Here is a 24,528-nt window from a genome sequence, read left to right as displayed (position 1 = left end):
AGAGACAAGGAGCTACTGCGGAGGGCCACAAGGATGATCAGGGGTCTGGAGCATCTCTCTTAGGTGGAGAGACTCTGGGAGCTGGGACTGTTTGGTCTGGAGAAGACAAATAGGATCTCATCAATACATAGGAAAATCTCAAATGTGGGTGGCAAGAAGATGGCGCCAGACAAATTGCAGTAGTGCCCCGTGGCACTGCATAATGTCCCTAAACTAAAACACGGGTAGTTTCACGTTAACATGAAGAATTTCTTTACACTGAGGGTGGCAGAGCACTGGAACAGCTGCCTGGGGAGGTTGTGGAGTCTCCCTCTTTGGAGACACTCAAAACCCACCTGGACGTGTTCCTGTGTCACCTGCTTTAGGTGACCCTGCCTTGGGAGAGAGGTTGGACTGGATCCTCTCCAGAGATCCATTCCACACATAACAATTCTGTGATTCTGTGTGAGATATCTCTAGGCGTGCAAGGGCGGCGGGCACGCTGCCCACGCCTGTGGAGCAGCTGGCTGCTCAAAGCCGCCGGGGAGCGAGGAACTACCGCTCGCACCGGCCGGCACCTTCGGCACAGGCCCCGGAAACCCAAGCGGAACGGAGCCCCGCCGCCTCTGCCCGCGTAGGGCCGGCCCGGGCCCGCCCCGCCCCGCCCCGCCCCGCCCCGCCCCTTGCGCGGGCGGCGGAGAGAGGCGCGGGCGGCAGCGCGGTCACCGCCCCGCGGCGCTGCCGGGCACGGCGCTGCAGGGCAGGGCCGGAGCAGCGGTCCGGCGGGCGCGATGGGCGCGCTGCTGTGGTGGGACCCGCTGCGGGCCGGCAGCTCGGAGGTGGACTGGTGTGAGGACAACTACACCATCGTGCCTGCCATCGCCGAGTTCTACAACACGGTGGGTGGCGGCGGCGGTGCCCGGCGGAGCGGGAGCGGCGGCCGCCTCGGCGGCGGGGGCTGCGGGTGGGCGAGCGTGCGGCGGCGGGCAGGACCCGCTGCAGCCCGGGGCGCTCCTGCTGCCTGCCAGCTTCGTCTCCTGCGGAGTTTTCGTGGGATTGTAGCATGCCCTTCTATGGCTTTCGACTTCTTTTTTTTCTCCGGTCGCTGGCATGCGTAAAATTAAGGAAATTTTTCCTAGTTTCTCAGGTATAAAACAGGGAGATTTTCTAGTCATGCTGCTGCCAGTAAGTAGTGTGTAGCAGGCCTGTCCTCGTCTCTGTCGAGACTTGTGGTGGCCAAGCACCAAGTTTTTGGTGCTAGATTGCCCTGGTCTATCACCCGTTCACGCAAACAGGTGTCAGCACCTTGATGGGCATGCACAGCAGTGATGGGTCAAGATTAAAAAGTACCTTGGTGTTTGGAGGCAAAACTGGGTTTCTCCCAGACATGTTTGACTCCAAGAAGGCAAAGGTTTCATGGAGAGTTTGCCTTTAGGTTGCAGGATGAAGTCAGGAGTGGATTTTTGGAAGCAACAGAGATACCTGTTTCAGAGAGCAACTGAAGTATGGAAGAGAGGAAAGAGGAATAATGTCATTGTTGCTTCTTTCCAGTTAGTCATAGTTTACCCCTGAGTCCTCTCACACATTCCCAATACCTCTCAGCTGCTGTAGAGAACTTATAAAAACAGCCGGAACAGCAGAGCCAGATTGCCCTTTACCATATACCTTAGAAAGGGAGAAGTGCTCCTGACATCCTGTTGATGTAAAGAATGGCAATGAAAGATCCACTAGAATAAGATAATCCATTGGGCTTTTGGGTGGTTTGCCCTTCCATGAGAATCACCTGTCCAGGGGCAAACATGCAAATGCTGTCTGTTTTCTGTTCTATAGGAGGCAGTATGTGCACAAATGAGGAGCTGGAGCTTCTGCCTTTGTCTCTTGTACTTTAAAGTGAGCAGGTTTTTGGTTTTGTTTTTTTTTTTTTCCCCCAAATTCCATCCTTGTCTGAAGTCTGTTCCCCTTTCAAGCCACGTGTCTTTGACTGCCAGAACAGAGTGGAAGAAATAGGTGTCTGGCTTCCCTGGATGGAGTGTGTATCCCGGGAGGCTCTGTACATGCAGAGCAAGTAATTAATTTCATGGTGCACTGTGTACATTGCTAACTTGTTTTCTTCTTGTTCTTAGCTGCCAAAGTCCCAAAGATGGTGGCTGGTCCATGCCACTGAAGAATTTTGAGGGTGTGTGAGGGAAACTGTTGGCTTTTTTTGTGTGTCTGATGTCACTGTGCAAGAACCAAAAACAAAGGGAGGAAAAGGTCAGGATAAACAAGATATTGAAGACAGCAAATGTGTTTTGTAGCCAGCTATGCAGGGGGATGGGTTTCCTTCTACTGTATGCGCTGCTTCAGTCTGGGGTAGAGTGAATTTTCCTTATAGGCCCTGGTATGGGGGTATGTTTTGTGCTGGAAAGAGGGTTGGTAACTCAGGCATGTTTTCATTACTTCTAAGCAGGGCTTACTCAGGCCTTTTCTGCTCCTCGTCTCACCCAACCAGCAAGTGGGCTGGGGGTGCAGAAAGCATTTGGAGGGGACACAGCTGGGACAGCTGATTCCAACTGACTTGGTGGATTTTTCAGGCCATATGGCATCATGATCAGCATGTAGAGCTGGAAGAAGGAGAAGGAAGCAGTTTGTGCCTTTAGGCCATTTCTCTTCCCAAATCACTGTTATGTGTGATAGGGGCCCTGCTTTGCTGGGGATGGAGAACACCTGCCTGTCCATGGGAAGTGCTGAATGAATTCCTTATTTCACTTTGCTTTTGTGAGAAGCTTATATTTTCCCTATTGGACTGTTCTTATCTCAACCCCCCACAAGTTTTTTCACATTTACCCTTCTGATTTTCTCCATCCTGTGCTGAAGGGAGTGAACAAGCAGCTGGGCAGTGTTTAGTTGCTGGACGGGATTAAATCACAACACTGGACTGAGCTGACAAGCAGTAGTATGGAAGCTTACCAAAATACTAGAAGCTGCGCTTGTGTCCAGATGAATAACTGAGGCTTCAGACAGGTGGACAGACACAGAAGAAAGTTTGCCCTGGAGCCTGCTGTGTTGTGACAGCTGTGTACAAATCAGTAAGCTGTTCGTGAAGGAGGAGGAGAACAAGAGGCAGTGTTGAGAGTAGTCATGTTTAGACTCTCTTCAGCAATACAAGTTATTGTTATGGCTTGATTTCTCTGTTATCAACTTCTGCTAATTAAAACAGTGAGTTGCATTGGATTGATGGGATTGTGCAACTGTGTCCTCAAAAAACCAGATGCTTACAGGACAGTTATGAAGTTTTGGCCCTACTCTAAAAAGTACCTTAAAAGTACCTAAATTATATTCCTTCTAGGGTGGGTTTGTTCTGACTGATTTAAACTTCCTCAAAGCTCTCTTCAGCAGACCTGACTCTGGCATCTGGGTCATTAAGCTTTAGATTAAAACTTTGCTAATCTGCATTTTAAATTGCCATGGCTGAGGTCAGAGTTGTGGTTGAGGTCTCATGCAACATTCATGTAAGCACAAACTGGAGCAGCTTATCTGCTGCTTATGTATTTTTTAAAAAATTAATTATGTATTCTGGTGGGGCTTAAACAGAAAACAAAAAGCATTCAACTGAATTAAATCTGTAGGAGAAAACTGTTTGGAAGTTTTGTATAAATTGATCAAACTAATTTTTTTAAACATACACAAACTAGACTTAACATGATTTTTGTCTAGCTGAAGTGAGGCCACAAAACACTCTGTAGCTCAAATTGAAGGAATAGTTATAAAAACAGTACATTTTTTCTTTTTTTTTCTTTCTGAAATGAATAAAGCAATGTGTTCTGATGCAGTGTAACCCTACTCCACACCATAACAAAAGTCTCCAAATGATCAAAACAATTTTGTCTGTGAAGAGGTATTTACAAAATAAAAGATATTGCTTGTCTTAAATACCTGAAAACAGTATTTTTTCCTGGGAGAGTCAGTATCTAGCAATTCAATATGTTGCATTTAGTTGTGCTTGTAATTTCCATTTACTGAGGGAATTGCGAGGGTTTTATTCTTCTTCTTTTGCTCCCCGATGGCATGGAAATAAAAGTTGTAAAAAGTTATGAGATAGTCTTAAGAGTGTGAGAGAGTATTTGTACTCTCCCCACCGCATCTTTTTTTTACCACAGAAGAGTTTCAGTGTATGTGAATGTCATGTTTAGGTACCAGGATGTGGAGAATACACACCCTCTGATGTTACTGGCAGCTACTTTAGTCCAGTCTTGCTTTCTGCTCAGAAGGACATGGTGCAGTAGGTTTTTCTGTGGTAGTTTAATTCTGCAGCTGTTCTCTGGGAGATGTAATCAATAGTGACAAATACATGAGGACTGCAGGGAACATCTGTGTTAAGACAGTGGCCAGATGTGAGTGAAGTTGTATGATCATGATCTAAGCAAGCCTTTTCTCTCTGTCCTAGAGGCTTATGTCCTGAATTTCTATTATGTAATTAATTAGCTGAAAATTAAAACTAAAGGTCCAGAATTGTATGAAGCCAAAGAATGCACTGTTACTGCAGGACTCCTTGCCTATTTTTCATAACTGTAACGTCTAATCATTGCCTTTTGCAGATGCCAAAGGAAATCTTCTGAACTACTGATGTAAATTTTTGCACTTACTGTAATTATCAAAGTATTTGAATTGTACATTACCAAATCATGGAGGCCAGTTATGTATTAATATTAAAAAATGCTCATGCAGTGTACTTTCTGAAGCCACACTTTAATATTTTTTAGTACTACAATTATATCAGCTTCTGAGATGTTAGGAAATCCTCCTGATGACCACTACAAAGTGTACAAGTCATGCTCAGGCTCCAGTTTGCAAGGGATTTCTTGCATTTGCAGGCAGGACCTTAGCATGAGTGGGAGTTCATTCCCAGAGGAGCACTACCATAGCACAGAACTGCTCCCTTGTTGGCTAATCACTTGCATAAATCTACATTGCTACACTTGTGGTGAGTATATCTAGTGTGTCCTTTATCATCTTGTTCCTAGTTGGAATAATGACTTTCTAGCCAAATTTTGATAGACTGTGGTCAGTTTCAGCTGTAGAGATGGAAAAGTTTTCTTCCAAACCACTTGGTTTATAACCACCTATTTTTGCCCCTTGACACCTCCCTTCAGCCTAACTGTGTGTAAAAGCCTAAAAAGCATAGGGCACTCCCAGGCCCCCAGAGGACTCATTCATATTCCATCATTCCTGCTGTCACTGTATATGCTTCCTACCTGCTTTGGAGTGAGGGAAGTCTTCCTGTTCTGTGTATGTGCCAGGACATCATGCACTGGGATCCTGGTCCATGATGGTATTCCCAACTTTGCTGGCAGTCTCTGCTGCATGGAGACTGAGTGGGGTGTTTTGTGTATGAAAGTTTCTCACGTGAACCTGTTTTGTTGAATGTGTAGGTTGCTTTACATGAGTTTAAACAACTTGATCTGCCTCTTAAAATCCTTCCTCAGACTGTGTTAAGAGGTTGACAACAGTAGGTGAATGAAAAAATTGCGATGTTATTCTTTAACTAGTTCTCCACTAAATTTTCATTATTGTTGGCACAAGTTTGTAACCTGTGAAGAGGCAATCTGTCCCAAAGGATTTTTTTTGACCGAGAGTTATTTTCTACATCAGCTTCAGAGCAGTTTTGTCACAGGTGATATTCTGTTGTGCTTGGGCTCAGCAGGCAAACATGAGAAAGCTGAGTCTGGAGACTCCTCCTGTCCTTTGGCCCATTGTGAAGCAGCAATAGAGTCTTTTCATAACTGCTCCATTACTGTGCCATGGCTGGCTCTCTGCACTAGCAGCTCCTGGGAAGAACCAAGTGATCACTACTACAATGACAGTTCCTGCTAATTGATAGTAAACTGTTTCCAGTATTTACAGAATCATGCTTTAGATTGTTTGTAAGCAAGAAAAAACAAAAACCATGTCTCTATTCAAATTAAGCATATTGAATTAAAAAGTTAGACCACCTAGCAGTCGTCCTAATTATAGCCTTTGCACCTTCCTATAACTAGTTTTCAGTCATGTTCTGTAGTGTAGAACCATGGGAAAAAAAATTGAAGTGTAAAAGGACTTAAAGCTCCAGGCACTCTTTACCCTGTACAAAAAGGGTTCTAACTCTTAGCCTAGCGTTGTATTTCAGACCTTCCCAGACAATAACTATTGCTCAATAAATTGACTTCCACAAAGCTTGTCTAGCTCTGTCTTGTGTCAGTACTTCTAGTGCTTTTTCCATGCTAGGCTTGATAGCCAGTGAGAGGACAGGTCACTGGTCCTCAATAGCTTGATCTTGTACACAGTCTTGAATGTATATTCTCAATGAAACTCCTTTGGGAATTGACTTGAGTTGTGACTTGAAGAGCCAAATCTTACATTGCTGAAAGTTTTTATACTGCTACTAATTTAATGATGTTAAACAAAACAAATCAATGTTTTTGCAAAAACAGCTCAGCTTAGGCAGAAACAGTGGGTCATAATTTGTTGGACTGGGGCTTCACTGAATGACAAAATGGTATTATAGAAAGCCTAAAGATATTTAAGATTTGTTTATTTTCTGTCTTTGTGAGACTGTTTGGTTTTTTTTCCTAGATAAGCAACATCTTGTTTTTCATTTTACCACCCATATGTATGTGCTTGTTCCGTCAATACGCAATCTGCTTCAACAGTGGAATATATTTAATATGGATTCTGCTAGTCGTGGTTGGTAAGTTGATTACTCTGTATTTGCTAACTCATGTGTAAACTGAGAGAGGACATCAGTTTTTCCTGCTTGTACTTGACTGTTTTTTAAAACAAAGCAGTCCTGACATCTATGGAAGAATTTGCTTGTATTTGCTTAAAGCCAAAGCAGCCATAATTTCTGGAGGGAAAATGCCTTTTGCAAACTGAGGTTGATGGGAAATTTGACAATAGTTTTTTTCCCTTCCAGTCCTTCCTTGAATACTTTTTTTTTCTTGTGTTTGGGTTTTCATTGCTTAAATAAAAGCTGAAGTGCTAGTGCAACTTAGGAGAGGAATAGGGTTTGTACTGAGAAGGCCCAGAGATGTAGATGTGAGATTCTGAATTTTGTTCATTCCTGGAGGCACTTCAAGGGGATAATCTGAGCCCTCTGGGGTAGTGTGACACTTTCCACCTGTATGTAAATCAGTATCATGGGTAGAGAGTATCCATGATGCTGCTGCTTTTTCTCTTTTCTTACCCATTCTTGTGCTATTGAGAAAATTCCAAAGCAGCATTTGGCATTTATTTTTTAATTGGTTTTGCTTTATACTTTTCCACATGGTGTTTCTTCAGGCACATCTTTTCTAGTAGGAGCTTACATTTTTAGCTGCTACTTTTGTAATCTACTTTTGTAATGTACTTTTTCTTCATGATTAGCAAGAGTATGATAGCTTGGATTGCCTCTTAGTAAAGTTGATGTTTTTTGTAACCTTTTGTAGACCATTTCCTGTAGCTACCATTTCCTGTGACTTCTGAACGTGAGCAGGGTGTTTGAGTCTATTCCAGTACTGCAGCTGTTCATAATATTGTCTCTTGATTCATTCGTCCAGGAATTGGATCTGTTTATTTTCATGCTACCCTCAGTTTCTTGGGCCAGATGCTGGATGAGCTGGCTATTCTCTGGGTTCTGATGTGTGCTCTTGCCATGTGGTTCCCTAGGAGATACCTGCCCAGAGTTTTTCGCAATGACAGGTAATCATACAATGGTACATATGCACTTTTATGTTTTTTGAAACTTCCTGTGCTAACACTTAAATCTGCACATAATTGCACCAAGTTATCAATCTTACCACTGTCACTGCTATTTTTCTCTCTCCATTGTCTTGCAGTTGCTTGTATCTCATTCAGCCCATTTTGTTCAAAATTCCTGAGTCAGCAGTTGCTGGCAGTGGGATTTGTCCCCTGTAACTTCAGGTGATTAGATGAGATGACTTGCCTCTGGAAATGTCTCTTCTTGTTGATTCTAGGGAGAATTTTATGATGGGTAGTGTATATAACTACAGCTGATGTAGGAGAAGCCATCCTTTACTCTTCCTTTTGTATATCCTGAAGGATATATACAAGTGAACCTATGGAAGTCGGCTGAATGTTCATCTGAATTTTTAAAATGGTGATTAAAAATGGTGTTTCGGTATTCAAAGGCTAAGTGTTTCTTTAGAAATCTATTGTTGTAAAGGGGTTTTTTTTCTTTTTCTTGCAGGTATAAAAAAATACTTTATAGCCAGTTTAAACCATTTGATTGTGGTTTGCCCCCCTCCACAATAAAACCATTGTGTTCCTCTTTTATGCAGTAAAGAAGTTGAGGTAATGGAGAGGCTTGGTTTGCAACATGTGTTGTTCTCTCTGAAGATTGCTAAGACTGTTGCCTTTTGCATTCTTACAGTGTTACTCTCTGCATGAATTTTTTATTTGTTTGTTTGATTGTTGGGGGTTTTGGTTGGTTGGTTTATTCTTGACAATATGCCAGATTAGAAGTTGCTAATGCATGGAGAGAAGTTTGGTGCCTAGACTGACCATACCTCAAAATAGCTTGCACTGGGTACAGTGTACCTATAATTACTGTATACAGCCTATGTGCATGGCCCACTTCTCTTCAACATCATCATAAATGACTTGGACTTTGACACAAGACTGGAAGGAATACTAAGTAAGTTTCATGACCACACCAAATTGGGAGGAGCTGTTAAATTCCGTGAGGGCAGAGAGGCCTCAACAAATGACAGCAATCACCAACCAGGTGAAGTTCATCAAGAGAAATTGCTGGATTCTGAGATGGGGCAATCCTGAATGTATGGACTGACTGGGAATGAGGTGCTGTAAGCAGGGCCATGGAAAGGGACCTGGGGGTCCTGGCAAGTTGAACATGGGTCAGCAGTGCCCTGGCAGCCAGGAGGGCCAGCCCTGTCCTGGGGTGCATCAGGCACAGCATCACAGCTGGGCAAGGGAGGGGATTGTCCTGCTTTGCTCTGAGCTGGGGCAGCCTCACCTCCAGTGCTGGGGGCTGGTTTGGGCACCTGCAATATAAGAAAAACATTAAAATATTGGAGAGCATCCAAAGGAGGTAACAAGGATAGTGGAGGGCCTTGAGGGGAAGCTGTGTGAGAAGTGGCTGAGGTCACTTGGTCTGCTCAGTTTGGTGAAGACAAGATTGAGGGGAGACTTCGCTGTAGTCTTCAACACCTTAGTGAGGGCAGGAGAAGGGGCAAGAGCCAGTCTCCGTTCTGTGGTGACCAGTGACAGGACCTGAGGGAATGTCCTGAAGTTGAATCAGGGGAGGTTTAGGTGGAATATCAGGAAAAGGTTTTTCACCCAAAGAGTGTGGTTGGGCACTGGAACAGCTCCCCAGGGAAGTGGTCACAGCACCAACCTGACAGTTCAAGAAGCATTTGGACAGCGCTCTCAGGCATATGGTGGGACTCTTGGGGATGGTGCTGTGCAGGGCTAGGAATTGGAGGTGTTATCCTCCTGGGTGCCTTCCAACTCAGCATCTTCTATGATTCTATATGGCTTTTTTGCATTGGTGTAAATTTAGTCCTTCTGCATATTACAGTATAATGTTGTTACAGAACATCATCAACTTAACAAGCTTTAGTGGTGTCTTTGTTTATGGTGTGACTCTCAGATGTTCAGTTCAAGTGAAGAATTCAGAGTCCTAAATTTATGTGTAATTTGTGTAAACTCTGTAAATGAGCTCTCAGATTCCTAGAGGTTACATTTTGCCAATTATCTTCTGATATTGCAGGATAGGTTCACAGTATGGACAAGGATGGTAAACTATTGGTTTGTAAAGAATAACAACACTTTTGGGGTAAAATACTGTTTCTGTTTAACTTTGTGTTAAAACTGTAAATACTGATATGAAAGATCCTATCATATCCTTTCACTTCTCAGAGAATGTGTCAAAACAGTTACTTTCTAGGGAAGGTCTTGAATCCTTTCTGAAGTATGAAGACACTCTGGGCAACAAACCTGTGCTAGTTTGAAGGCAAACCAGCCAAAGGAATTAACTCCACACAAACATGTTGTGAGGGATTCCAAGTAAGAATTACAATTTAATAGGAAAAATGTGCAATAAAGGCAATATTACAGAAGCACTGGCTTAAACGGACTAAGTCAGAATATGACCCCGTTGGTCAGGGTGGTGACAGTGATGTGGAGTGAGGGATGTGATCTTGTCGAAGCGGTGATCCTGTAGAAAGGTCTTGTTCTTCTTTGGAGGTCCAGTGGTGGTCATTGAGAGCTCTTGTCCACTGGGAATCCTCTGGTGGTATCATGGTGCCCAGGTCTCAGATTATATACAGGTAAGAATGTTAGGTGCCTCCCCCCAGGGTGGATATCTCACAGTGGGATGATGTAATTCTGTGGCACATTCTGGGGAGTTCTTGATGGCCCATGAGCGGAGATGACTCTGCTTTAGGCTGAGTGTGCATTGAGCAGCTGTTGGAAACAACTGACCATTAACAGCTCACCAGAAGATGCTATTGGTGGTGATAGAATGCATACCTTACATTGTAACCCAAGACAAAGCCCTAACCTAGAACAGGTTTGGTTAATACTTTCAAGTTTTTTGCTTTGCCTGACTAATCCTTTAGTATTATGTGTATTGTGTGCTCACCGCTGTACCGTTCACTTTGATAATCCTCATCACACTTTGAATTTTCACTGCTGAAAATGTTATTATCTATCATGATCAATTTGTGATGTATTTATTCATTGAGACATTCACGTCATATCAGAACTTCCTACTTAAATAACTTGTTGCTTTCCAGCAGAATGAAAACCTTTAAAGCAAAAGGCAAATGAAATGAGCCTAGCACTTGTGGCCATGGAATGGTACCATACAAATATATTGAGACCCTACTTCAAATATAGAAGGCCATCCTTGGACAGCAATTTTAAAAAGCTATGAGCCAATAGTTAAAAGGCCTCTTTTTCAGCCATAGACTGGAAGTGGGTTGTTTGAAATGCAGATCTGGAGTTTAAACAACAGTTAACATATATTTAATTTAAAAGTTGTCGGGCTGTCTACATAGGGTGCAATAGTGATTTCATGTTTGCTAAGAATATACCAAATCTTGGTTTTATAAAAAATTCTGGGAATTTCTCACCTACTGTTGAATTTGATTAAGGAAGTGTTCCAATTTAGCATGTGAGTTTCAGTATCTTTGAAGGCTCTAAAGAGATAAAGGAAAGTTCAGCGTACTTTGACATAGCTGTAGAAGTTGAGGCATTAACAATAAGAAAATACCCTAAAAATCCATGTTAAGAGCCTGAGGAATGATGAGACAGAACATTTTCAAAGAAGTACAGTGCTTTGTACAGGGGTAGACCTCAATTTTGGTACCTTATTTTAATAATGTTGAAATTTCTGGGTTTCGTAATTTAAAGTTTTGAATTAAAAGAAGTTTTTCTGCTCATATAAACTCTACTCAGGGGCCGATTTAAAGCTGCTGTGGGTGTCCTGTCTGGAGTTACCACCTGCCTGGCTTTCATTAAGCCTGCCATTAACAACATCTCACTAATGACGCTGGGAGTTCCCTGCACAGCTTTGCTCATTGCTGAGTTGAAGAGGTAAGTGCAGTTCTCCAGAATGCAGGCAGCATTGCCTTCTCAGATCCTTAGGACACTGTGAGGTGATACACTATATCTGGCTTCAGTGCATGTCACAGCAGATCAGAAATGCTTCTACCACAACTCTAGTATAAATTTTCTTGGCAGTTCAGACATTTTTTGACAAGGATTTCTTTTCCCTAGGACTTCGTAGTAGGTCAGATATTTTCTGTGTGTTCTTGCAACATACCTCTTGCTGCAACCTGATTTAACTCAAATTTGTTTATTCATTGTGAAATTAGGGCCTGGGTTTTGTTTTATCAACAGCATTTGTACTATATAGTGTGCATAAGGGTGAGGTGGTGGCATGGTTGCAGTTTGGATGCTAGTGGGAGAAAGGCCCAAGCACATGTGGAAGATGTTCCAACTCCCAAAGCGAGTCTCATCTGATATGAATAATGTGATGGAGTCAGAGTTACAAAGAGAAGGTTAATCACTACATTTTGGAGGATAGGTGTCAGTCAAGGCTGTAGAAATCATAAAACCAGAATGCAAATAGAGAAGAACCTGAGACTGATTTCCACATTTTAGAGAGTTGTTCTGTTATAGTGATACCAGCAGCTGTCCAGGGCCCTTTTTTCCATCTCTTCACCCACTGCAAAAAGGACCAGAGGAGTACTAGCATTTGAACTTGGTTTTTTTCACCTCTTCTCCACTGTCTGAGAAAAATTTTACAACTTACGCTTGCTCTTATATGTTGCATATGTCCATCAAAATGAGTTAGAACAAAATGTCTTCATTCTAATTGTGTCTGTTAGAATAGAGACTTCTGTTTGCTACATTACCCTGTAATGATCTGCCACTGCTATAGAATGGAAGCCTCTCCAAACAATGTTTTGTAAAGGTGTTCATGAGTTGTTTCTCTTTGGGCATCCTTCTGTGTATTTCTTTGGTAAAAGACACTTGGAAACAGCGCACAAGTTAGTTGTGGACAAGGTCAGTAGTGGAACAATATTGGTGGTGTCTCATTTTGATGATGGCACAAAGAACTACTGACAGGGCAAAGGGACATCTGGCTGTGGCATGGGATAATCTGTGAATTCTCTGTCAGTTCCGTATCAGTTTTCCAGGCATGAGCTCCTGAGAAACTTGAAAGGACAAGTTAGTGTCTCCTAAGTTTGAGTACTGTTGTTTCACATCTAGGAATTGGTATGCCTATAAGTATTTGTTTTTTTAAAACTCTTTCTGCAGGGTCATTGTCCTGGTTTGGGAGGAAATCTAGCATCACAAAGCCACCCCAGGACAGTCATATATTACTAAAATGTCTGGAGTTTCCTGGTCACGTTTTTTTCAGGGAGAAAATTAAGGACAGAGATTGACCTTCTTTTCCAATTGGTGAATAAAAAGGGGCCAGAAGTGACATAGGACCTTCTCTGTCTGTGCATTGGAATGGTTTAATACTACTGATATTTGTGGATGAATTTTTAAGTGCAAAAGACAAATAAAACTTTTCTTTTAAGCTATGCTGATCCTTTTGAAATTTAAAGGGTTACGTTCTTGTAAACTGGGAGGTAAGGAGTCATCTCATCCCCTTCTGCAGGAGGAAAATGAATCTAACCATTATTGAAAAGATTTGCTATTTTTCCATTCTGTGCTACCATAGCCAGGAGGGAACTTCACATCCAAGTCTGGCAGGCTGCAGTGGAAATTTTTCTGTGAAATAGATATTTGGGGAAGAAAAATTGCTTCTGTTCCATGCTGAAGTGTTTGGTATTTTAGGCCACAACTCCTTGTTGTTATTCCTATTCTAGGCTGTATCAATTTTGTACAGAATTCTGGGGAATCAAAACTACTGAGTTTCCAAATGAATTTTTTTTGCTTTATGTTTGTCTTTGATGAGAAGATAACATTGTCACAAAAGAGCATTAAGTTCTTAGATGTGGACCTGGTAAGGTCGAGTATCTGGCTGGGAAGTATTGTGGGTAGGAGGTGATCAAAAGGGTGAAAGGTGGTCAGGTGTCCTTGAAAGACAAAGAAATTGTTAAACTTTATTCTCATTTCTGTCACAACAAGTTCCTTCCTGTGTATCTAAAAAGAAAAAGCTGTACTAGAAGGTGAAATCAGTGGAAAGGTGGATGTGTATCCTTTGATTTGCCTAGTCTGAGCCATTGAGATTATAATGTCATCAAATTAGTAACTGTTTAGGGAGATAATGTCCTCTATGTGCAGATGGTTGCTAGAATATTGTTGCTTAGCTGACTTCTGAGCCTTGAGTAGTGAAGGTTTACCGTAGCTTCTGGTCTGACCATTATTATTTGATTCTTCTACTAGAAATCTGACTCTGGGGGAGCCTTGCTTCATTACTGCTGGTTTCTTTATTCCCTTGACTAAAAGGTTAAGCTAGTTAAAAGTTTAAATATTCCTTAGGGTGGAAAGGGAGATATCTGTAAAATTCAATTAATCAACATTGCACTGGTTTGAATAAAAGCTGTAATGTTTTTTTGCGGGTTTCAAGATATCAGAAGATAATGCTGCTGGATCTCACAAATGTTTGCAGAAATACTGAAATTTGAATAACTGTTTTGTTAGGCAGAGAACATTGTGCAGTGTAGATGAAAGGGAAATGGAAGCAGAAGATTTGTGGGATCCATTATCTTTCAGAATAGAGTAGGATAGGATCAGGGCAGCATGAATATGTCTTTTAGACCCTCGGCTAACAAGTCCTATTTTAGTTCTTATCAGTATCCATGTCTGTTGAGAAATAAAAGAAAGGCTACATGTCCAGTTGGTATTTGCATTACGTCTCTTCATTGTAGTAGAAGCAGTCTCCTGCTTCGTCAGCAAGCATGTCCTCAACCATCAGAAGCACAGTTACTGCAGAAACTGAAAACTCCATGATGGGTGATCTCAGAAAACCCGGGGGTATTACAGAGATCAGCAGGCTGTGCTCTTCTCGTTATGATCTTTCCACCTTAAGGTAGTCTTTTGCAGAGCACTCTACAATATTGTCTTAAGTTTATAAAAGTAATTTGTAGTATGTGATAGTGGCACTGAGCAAACCTGTCTTTACAGTCTGTACCTTTGCTATGGCTGATCTTGTACTGGGTAAGTCTCTAGTTTTCCTTTGCAGCCTTGAATTCTTTGAACCACACAGGTTAATTGCCTTTTCCTCTTGGAATTCAGGTAGTCAGGTCCTGACTAAAAGACGTTAAGTTTGAGGCCAAACCTCTTATCCCTCTTAACCCTCAAACCCTCTTAAAAGGGATGCAGTTGCATGTGTTTATCTCCTTCAGATATGTCCAGGAAACCCTCATTCTCAATACACACACCCTTTCCTTTGTCAGAGCACACAAATACTCCATCTCAGTAGTCTAGTTTTATCCATCAGAAAAACAAAATTGATTCATGTGCCTATCTGCTTAGGTTCATGGTTTAATGCTGTTGGGAACAGTAGTACCTCTCACTGAAGAATATAAATGCCTTAGCATTAACAGAAGTCTTTATACAGTAACAAATACGAGCAAATCTGAGCATTTGCTGCATAGCTGGTGGTTAATGAACAGTATATGTAACTAATCACTAGTTACACCCCTTCCTAGGTATAGGAATAATTTGATGTTTGCTGACCATTGATACACTGGTATTTAAGACAATAATGTGTCTTAAAACACAGCCACTGATAAAAAGGCTTGTTTTGTTACCTCATCTCTGCCTTGCATCAGAGCCAGACTGTAAATGAAGATAATATTTAAGTACATTTATGGTGGAATCATTTTAATGATGCATGTCTGACATTGTTTTATAAATATTTATGTATGTTTTTCTCCTTAGGTGTGAAAACCTGCGTGTATACAAACTGGGTCTCTTTTCAGGTCTTTGGTGGATGCTTGCTCTTTTCTGCTGGATCAGTGACAAAGCGTTTTGTGAGATCTGGTCCTCATTTAACTTTCCCTATTTGCACTGTGTATGGTAAGTGGCGTGTATAAAGTCCAGAATTTGATTCAAATATGATCCATTCTCACCACATTACCCTTCTGTGCTGCTTGTGGCTATTTCTGGTTACCTCTAGACAGAATATATAGTAAGATTTTATAAGCCCAGAACAAGTCTTATGCTATTCAGGGTGGCAGATTTAGGCCTGGTTGTATTCTTAAGCCACTGTGTTCATTAATTGTAACTGAATTCCTTGCCATACTGGATACTGGTTACCAAAAACCATAGCTGTGACTATGAAAACTTAAACTGCCATAGATGATGATGGTAATCCTCATGATGAATGAGGATTAGTGATTAATTAATGATGGTGAAGTGGAGAAGCAGTAAAGGGCTTTGATGCCTTTTCTCTTTTACCACCCAGCAAATCATGGTTACTTACTTGAGGTGCCATATCTCAGCATTTCTGCACAAATATGACAGGTGAAGAGAAGCCAAAAAATTGGAGCCCGTTTAGACCAGGGATAAACTACAGTTTTGTGGTTTTCCTTTCCAAATATTCTTTGCCTCCATGCAAAGGACAGACAACAATCCTATGTGGGGCTTGTGAGAAGATGCTGAAGGACTGACTGATTTTAAAGTATGGTGATACAGTTGATTACTTTACTGAATTTATGTTACTGATTATTTTTTTCTTTCCTTTTTTTTGTCCTGTCTTGGTGTGTGGGTGGCTATTCTCAGGCACATTTTGATTTGCCTTGCGGCATATCTAGGATGTGTCTGCTTTGCTTACTTTGATGCTGCCTCTGAGATCCCGGAGCAGGGCCCTGTCATAAAGTTCTGGCCCAGTGAAAGGTGGGCGTTCATTGGAGTTCCCTACGTCACGCTCCTCTGCGCACACAAAAGAACATCTGTGAAGATTACATGAACTTGGAGGCCATGGAATGGGGATGGATTTTCAACTTATATTCCAGCACAGAGAATATTTATATAATGATAAATTACTAGTGTTGTATTTTCTTTTCTTCCTAAGATAGGCAGTACTTCAAGTGTCATAGGAAGAGGAGGGAAGTGTGTTCATTCCTCTCTGAAGAAGAGAGAGGAAGCAGGAACATGGGGGCACTTGAACACTAAAGTAACAAAATGGCTTCTTTGTTTTTTGCACTGTGTTTTTGATGTAGCATTTCTCTTGATAAAAGCTCTTTTCAAATACCAGGGTCAAAGAATGATCTTTTTGTAGTAGGTCACCTTTGGTGCTTGATCCACTTCTTTTGTAACTTCCTTTGCGAAAGAAGGCAGTCCAAGATGCCTACGTGCCATCCTGTGTCCTTCTTAGCTCTGATTTTGCTGCACTTACACATGGCCACAAGAGTGTGCTCGAAGCCCATGCTATTCCCAGCCTGGTGTACCCAGGCTGTGTGGAACCCAGGCTGTGCATCACTTTGGATCACAGAATACATGGTTGCTTCCTCAAGTACAGCAGGAGATGAGTGTTTGCAGCTGGATTACTATGTAAGTGCAATTAGGCAGTGTAAATGCACAGGGAGCTAACAGAAGTCCCTAAAACTATGTAGTAGTTTGAGGATTTTATTGTATTTCCACTGTACTGTGAATACTTGTATGCTGCATATTTTCTTGCAGAAATGTCACAGAATCCCTCTCTACCTCTTGAGACATGTATTTGGTCTTGAATTTGGCATTGAAGTGCTCACAGAAGTGTGAAAATTACCTTCAGTATGATCTCAGGTCAGCATTGACTGACAGTGTGATTAAACTATAAAAACTCCTAGATGCCTAGCTGCACATCTAATTTAAGAGCTGACTTCTCACCAATGCATTCCAAGTGATGTCAAAAATAGTCCAGAGCTCTGCTAGTTATACTTAGGAAAAAAGTAGATAACTGCTTAAAAACCAAGCTGAAGACCTAGATTTCAGTGAGCTGTGAGATGTAATATTGAATCTTGCATTCTTGCAAAAGATTGAGATTTTCCAGGTTTTTTCAGTCCATTTTGTAAAGATAAGGGGTGTCTAGGTCCATTTAGTTTTAACATTATTAGTGTTGAGGTTCAGGAATGGCTATAGTTCTTGCAAGCAATTAATATAAGGCCTGTTTAAAAAAATGGTGCAAAGTTAGGCATGTTTTTCAAGTATGAACAATTGTAGCTGCTAATAGCTGCAGTTTTGGAGAAAAAAGGGTCTACTCACTTTCCTCAGAACTCTGATATCAAAATTCTAAGTGGGTTAAGGCTTTGAATGTACATTTCTATTAATGTGTTATTTCCTTTTTTAGCATTAGACCATGAAATATGATTTTCTCTTTTGTTTACATGTCTTATGTTTTGTTTTTTATCAATGTAAAAATGAACTCTATACTGTGTCATCTTTATGAAAGTTACTTTTAGCAAGAACTTTGGGCTGAATTAATTTTCAAGCATTTTGAAACCTTTAAAACTTTTGTATTAAAATTTATGCTTGGAAAGCAAGAAGTAAGGTGTATGCTTACTCTTGAAGCAAATTGTTAGTGGGAGATAAGATGTTTTTTCATGAGACCTTCAAAATAGATGAGTAGACTACTGTCAGATGACTGCAAAATCATAAGAGCAGCATAAAATTTTTCTAATGGAACAGTTCATATTTATACCACTTGGTAGTAGATTTGAAACATCTTTTTTTGACACATGGTGATACAATTTTTGTATGAAATCTATTTATAAAAATGTATGTAGTGATGTTTGTTACTCTTTGAAACACAGCTATTTTTTCCTTTTCCTTCCTCTCCCCCAATTGCAGAATGCTCAGCTTCAAACACTTCTCAGGTATTAAAAGTTCTATTATTAGATCCTTATACAGGTAGGGTGCTGGCTGGAACCCAGCTAAGTTTTCTGATGCCTAACATGGTCCTACTTTGAGTAAGACTTTTTTGATAGTGTTTGCTAAATTATTAAGTTATGGTAAGTGAGTTGTTTTCAGTATTGCTTGAGAACCTAATAACTGCAGACATAGCGTACTATTCAAAAAATTGGAGCCTTTCTACTTAATATTTTGCTTGAAAGCAACCTCTGACTCAAAGGGCTCTAGTTAATCTGCTGTCAGTTGCTGTCTTGTACTCTGCAGAGTCTGACTACTCACAAAGAAGTAATTTTGTAATTTAAAAAAAATCTCTGTAGGGCATTCAGCTATTGAAGAAGTAAATAAATGCAGATAACAGGCCAAGAATAACCTTCCGTATTTTTATTATCTAGCCTTTATGGGAGATTTTGTGAACAAAGGCCACAATGTGTTGTTCAAAGTTTCACTGTAGAATTGGTTGGAGTATTTTTCTGTAGCAGCAGCTCACCACTTTCCGATTTAGCTATCACACTTTACATTTAATTAGTATTAGCATATATAACTGAAACTATATAACTACACTTATTTTAAAAAATAAAAAACATACCATTTTTACAAGATTCACAATTTTACAGATTGCACCTACACAATTATATTAGTACTCAAGTATATGGTTGACATACAGAAGGGTTTGTGCACTGGATTGTACAGATTGATAGAGAATGCACAAGGAACTGTATTACATTGCAGTATAAAGTGATTTATATGCACCTGCAGGTTTTAAATGCCCAGAATGTTTTCTTCCCCTGCCAGCAAGAGGTGAGTAGTTCCTGGTGTTTAGTTTCAGTTGGTATTTTAGTCTATTTAGTGGGATGTAATACTGTGTTGAGTGTATTGTAAATATTGACATGTGATACCCATCATTCCTTGAATGTTGAACTTAGGTTTTTTTACAAAAGGATGGTTAGTTTTCAGTGGTAGCAAACACCCAATTTGCAGTCATTAACAACTCAAGAAGTACTGTGTAAGGACTGGTGTAGGATTGGGGGTTTCTTCCGTCTCCATTCAAGTCTGTATACTAAATGTTTGTGGAAAACATGTAATACTTTGCAACATTAAACTGTATTTGGAGCAAATATTGTTTCCTTTTTCAGGCATCGTGTTTATGGAGAAGAATGTAGCTGCCAGTATAATGCCTTAAAATAAAAGGATAATTGTTTCCTTACAGTTATCAGCAATTCTGACTCAGTGAGGATGGGGGAGACTGCATTAGATAGAAGATCATTAATCAGTGAGATAATGATTTCTTTGTGTATCAAACAGTTTTTTGCAACTAGTAAACTATTTGAAAACTGCAAGCCTGTGAATCAATGAAGACAAGTAGCAATAAATGGTTAAAAATGAGTGGCCTGTATTTCCACAAATAGACAAAACTGGGTCAGAGTGTGTACATCTGGGAGAACAAAGTGGGGATCTTCAGTGTTACATAAGATTGCACTTTGAATTTAAGGGAGTGAGGTTGTGGCTACATGGTAGCCTTGCACCTCCCTTCCCCTCCTGCTTCCCTTTTACCATGGTTCCTCTCACATCATTTAAAAGACCATTTTTGAGACATTCATGGTCCTCATAAGCAATTATAATCAAGCTAGAAATAACTGTTGTGTGAAAGCATAGCTGTAATTCAAGAATGTTACTCACTCAGAATTAATGTCTGTTGCTGCTAAAAATTCAAAAACAGCTGGTGGGTTGGTTCATACATTGTTGTGTCACTCAGTCTGCTCTTATGTGGAATTTATGGACATGGTTTCCCATGGAGACAAGAGGAACATCATCATACCACTACACTTCCCTGACAGCTTCAGAGCTCCATGCTTATTTTGTCCAAATCTGACAAAGGCAAGAGCCTTGCAGGTAATTTTCTACTAACTGTGCGAAAGATGGTCAGGTAAAAAAGCCAGGCCTCTGAGACAAGCTATTGTTAAAATAATAGACAATTTACCCAGGAAGGAAATCTAAGCAGTGCTCAGGTTCTGGATTTGCTTTTCCTGTAGTTTGTACCAGCTACAGCATCTGGAGCTCCTTACACATGGAAGGAATTTCACATGCTTCTGTTCCAGAGATAGAGGAATTACTTTCTTGTGTAACACACAGAGATCCACATTTTGCACCAAACTTACAAGGCAGAAACTCCATCAAGAGGTTGGTTGGCAATGTCTTGTATTGCTGTGCTCCAGGCTGTCACAGTGCAAGCTGAGAAAGACTGCAGTTTGAAGGAGGTGACTTCCATGTCACAAACTCAGAAACCATAAAAACCTGTTTGTAAACTTCCAGTATGTAGTGAGGAGATGAGTAGGTGTTGGTTAAAAACAAGTTGTGTCTACCTAATTTAGTTTTTTTCTGCAACGGGGTATTTTCTGTCCATGTGACTATAGAAGAAATTGAACTGTTAGATTTTGACACATAAGCATTTTAGCATGGTTTGACAGGACAGTAATATGAAAGTGCTAGAAAATCTGTTTTTGATAGAAGTTCTGTCTGTGGATTTATGTAAAATTGTTTGAATAGCTGTTCCTGAGCTGTCCTAGATGATCCATTATAAAATAAGAAAAAGGTACAAAGTGGACTTCAGTAGAGTCCTTCTTGGGTCACCTTCTGTTAATTGCTTAGCAGCGCACACTAAAAGTTACTGATAAAGTCTTGGAATATTTGTGGATACCTTGAGAAAGAAGTCTGAAATTCAAAGGTGGTTGGCTGAATTATGAAAAAAAAGCCAAGAACCAAAACCAAGAACAGTGTATTGAATCTGTATAGTTATTATTGACAGTGCCAAATGCAGAATAACTAGGAAAGGAGAAGTTCTAGTACAAGAATGAAGGACTAGTGTGGATCAGGAGCCAAATATAATACAATAAGCTATCACCTCATTAAAAAGAAAAAACCCAAAATCATTCTGAAAAAATCCTTTAAGACAGGAAGAAATCCTTTCCTTCAGTGTGTACTGATGAGGATTACCAACAATTGGAAAAAACAAAAGGCATGTATGGAGAAAGAAACGTAGCCTTAAAAACCAGTGTGAAATAGATATGAATGTGATGCAAGTATGTAGAAGGAAGTGTGCAAAGAGTCAGGCATTAGGAGAGGGTAGGTGCAGGAAACAGGAGTAGACTGTGGAGGGTCAGTATCTCTATCTCTTCATGAAGACAGATATTTAAGGAGCAATTGGAGAAGCTGTAGGCATTTGTGTAGGACCTGGACTGCTGATCCTGCCTTGGGAGAGAGATATGGAGTAGTTGGTTGCAGCTGCGTGGGGATTTAGGTGCTGGATGCTGCTACCTATTTCCCAATAAGCATCTCCTGTGGAAAAGCTGCTTGGGTAGACATTCAGACAAAGAAGTCAAGTCCACACACCACACTTACCATGGCTAGCTCAGTGAAGAGAAGCAGAAGGGCCTTTTGTATGATAAGTTCCAGCTAAGGTTTATTCCAGCATCCCAAAGGGGAAATCAGCCACAAAAGACTAGGCCATGTGGTGTGCACAAGGTTAAGTAGGGGTCAGTGGTCTGAGGGCACAGGGGCAGCACAAGGGGCAGGATAAAGGGCATTGGCCTACAGAGAAGACAAGGCTGGCCACTAGGGATACCACAGCCAATGAGGAAACAGAGAAAGGAGAAACTATGAGAATTTGGGACATATGGGGAAGGCAAACTGAGGTGGATCAGTGTTGCAAGGCTCCATGGGGAAGCCTTTTCTTTCAGCCAAGGTGGAGACTCTATGGTATATGCTTCCAGAGCAAGGCCCTTGGGATTTCCCTGAGGGGTTAAAACAATTCCAGGGTTGGTGGCAGTCCAGATTCTCAGACACTGATATTTTTTTCCTCTTGTTGCTGTGCCCATGGGCTGGACAGAATGGATTGTGGGCAGAGGTAAAGATGGGTACTTGGCCTGATTGCACTGGCAGAGCAATACCACCTGTACATAACAGCATAATTGTGGGCATTACTGGAAAGTAATTGCCATTGAAATTTGTGTAGATTCTTAGGTTAGGAAGACCCCAGAAGCACAAAGGTCAAGCCATGATCATGCTTATGGGAAATCTGCTGTGACACTGACAGTTTACAAAGTCCAGTCTGTTTGGGGAGCACAGAATACACAAAATCACAGAGGATATTCTGACTAGAAAGGTACTCAAAAGTATAATTGAGTCCAGCTCTTAGGCAAATGGCCTGTATGGGGATCAAACCTTGACCATAGTGTTATCAGCACTATGCTCTAACCAACTGAGCTAATTTTTAAAAATGGAAAGGCCCACATAGCACTGGTTGTGCTGACATCAGATGGGACTCACTTTCCTCAGCAAAGGAGGAGAGACTGTTTGGGAGCTAGCAGGGCTCACTGGCAGAGCTTTAAACTAGACCTGATGGGAGAGGGGGACAGTATCAGTCTTGTCCCTGGCAAGCTGTAGGATGAGAGGCAAAGGTTAGAGGGACAGGGTGCTGGCAAGGGCCCTCAGAGTCTGAACTGTGCTGGAGCGCACCTGCTGTCTTACAGAGATGAGCCAGAGACTCCTGAGGTGAGAGGAGCCAACAGAGAAACACCAGGAAGTATCTCAAAAGAATTAAGGGGTGCACCTCTAAGAAGGCGGCACTGCTGACAGTCCAGCTGAGGTGCCTTTATACCAATCCTCACACCATGGGCAATAAGCTGGAGTTGGAAGCCACTGTGCTGCTAGAAAGTTATGATCTTGCTGCCATTACTGAAAGTTGGTGGGATGAATCCCATGAAATAACTTTCTGTAGTACAGCTGTGGATGGCTGCAGTGTTGGAGAATTTTGTTCAGACATGGCTTATAGAGTTTTGTTCAGACATGCCATAATCACATACAGCTGGTTAAAAAGTAAAAGGCAGCTGTAAGCAGCAAGTTCTCAGGCTTGTTCCTGTAAACAGCAAAGTTCTCAGGCTTGTTTTTTAATAACAAGTAAATACCTTGTCCTTGAATGGTGCTTGATAGTGATGGGAAAGCAGGATGACAAACATGGAGGCCTTGAGAACAGTCAATAACAGGATGAGAAAAACAAGTTTTGGTCTCAATAAGAAACCACAGGTATTGAAAACAAGAGGAGGGGTTGGTGTGTAATCTGTAGCCAATAATGAGCTCGGGTTTTGCAATATGTATGAACTTAATTAACACGATTATAAAAGTGTGCATGCTGGATCAATAAATCGGAGTTCAATGCTGATCAATTAGGATGGGTCAGCTCCCTTCGCTTCCTCACTGCAGGCTGTTCAGAATGTACAGGGGAGAAAGGAGTGGTGGAGGAATTTCCCTCTGCATCAGTAAGTCAATCCAGTATGGAGAGTTGTCTCTCAAGAAGAGCCATGGCCAGGTTCAACTTTGGATCAGTTGTATTATTTTGCATCACATGCAGTGCTCTGGTGCAGGGTCTAGGGAACCCTTTAGGGGGGCCTTTGATGGGCCATGACACACTCTGTTACCCCTCACGTGAATGTCATGTAGATGTGCACAGCAGAGGATGGATGCTCACTCCCTCTGACCAGAGGTTTTCACATGCAGCCAAAACCCTCCTTCTCCCCCCTGGTGGAGTGTCTGTGCAAATCTAGCAACAGATAAGCCTGGAGCTGTGACCTCCACCCCGAAGCTGCTGGGCTTGGTGCTTCTATGAAAGCTCTCCTAGCCTTATCCATTACTTCCTAGGCGTGAGATGCTTTGAACAGTAGTGTCACTTTTATCTTGAGTAGCCTTAGGCAATTTAACTCACAGTTAAGGTTTTCAGTCAGGAGACCCATTCAGGGTGGGCTTTGGTGCTGCAGCTTTGTTATACAATTTCGCCACAATGGGCAAAAATCTTTATGACAGTGTTTGAGCCATGAATTGTAACATTTCAGTCTCTGGCCCACCTGGAGTTCTGTGTCCAGCTCTTGGGTCCCCAGCACAGGAGGGGACATGAACCTGTTGGAGCATGTCCAGAGAAGGATCAAGTTGATTAGAGGGATGGGACACCTGTTGTATGAGGAAAGGCTGAAAGAATTGGAATTGTTAGGCCTCAAGAAGAGAAGGCTTTGAGGTCACCTAATTGTGGCCTATCTGAAGGGAACTTAAAAGAAAAACAGACTATTTACAAGTGCACGTTGTGACAGGACAAGGGGAAATGAACGGAAAAAGGAGACTTACCATAGATGCTAGCAAGAAATTCTTTACTGTGAGGACAGTTAGACT

General features: G+C 41.4%; 2 protein-coding genes across 3 annotated transcripts in view; one reads left to right on the top strand and one right to left on the bottom strand.

Moving 5' to 3' along the window:
- Window positions 1–24,528, bottom strand: part of RPS6 (ribosomal protein S6) — a 156,773-nt gene that overhangs the window by 5,329 nt on the left and 126,916 nt on the right. The gene's annotated exons all lie outside the window — the stretch shown is intronic.
- On the top strand, window positions 771–18,607 carry ACER2 (alkaline ceramidase 2). Of its 2 annotated transcripts, XM_054284033.1 has the most exons (7): window positions 814–878; window positions 2,103–2,232; window positions 6,571–6,685; window positions 7,533–7,674; window positions 11,416–11,553; window positions 15,364–15,501; window positions 16,207–18,607. In XM_054284033.1, the coding sequence occupies exons 2-7, from the start codon at window positions 2,194–2,196 to the stop codon at window positions 16,391–16,393; spliced, it is 759 nt and encodes a 252-aa protein (XP_054140008.1). In that variant the 5' UTR covers window positions 814–878; window positions 2,103–2,193; the 3' UTR covers window positions 16,394–18,607. The 2 variants fall into 2 exon arrangements, with proteins under 2 accessions (XP_054140001.1, XP_054140008.1); XM_054284026.1 differs by lacking the exon at window positions 2,103–2,232 and having other exon boundaries at window positions 771–878.

This window comes from Melozone crissalis, unplaced genomic scaffold, assembly GCF_028551555.1.
Source record: "Melozone crissalis strain CALT ecotype California unplaced genomic scaffold, PUWL_Pcris_2 ptg000005l_1, whole genome shotgun sequence".
NCBI classification, from domain to species: Eukaryota; Metazoa; Chordata; class Aves; order Passeriformes; family Passerellidae; genus Melozone; species Melozone crissalis.
The sequence above is the reverse complement of the archived record's forward strand: the minus strand, read 5'-3'. Positions and strand labels throughout refer to the sequence as shown.

What these genes read in the sequence shown, in the direction of transcription:
- ACER2 (XM_054284026.1), top strand. Translation starts at nt 771, where the DNA reads ATGGGCGCGCTGCTGTGGTGGGACCCGCTGCGGGCCGGCAGCTCGGAG. An exon ending in GATTCTGCTAGTCGTGGTTG is followed by an intron (nt 6,686 to 7,532) that starts GTAAGTTGATTA and finishes TCATTCGTCCAG; the next exon opens with GAATTGGATCTGTTTATTTT. An exon ending in AGAGTTTTTCGCAATGACAG is followed by an intron (nt 7,675 to 11,415) that starts GTAATCATACAA and finishes AACTCTACTCAG; the next exon opens with GGGCCGATTTAAAGCTGCTG.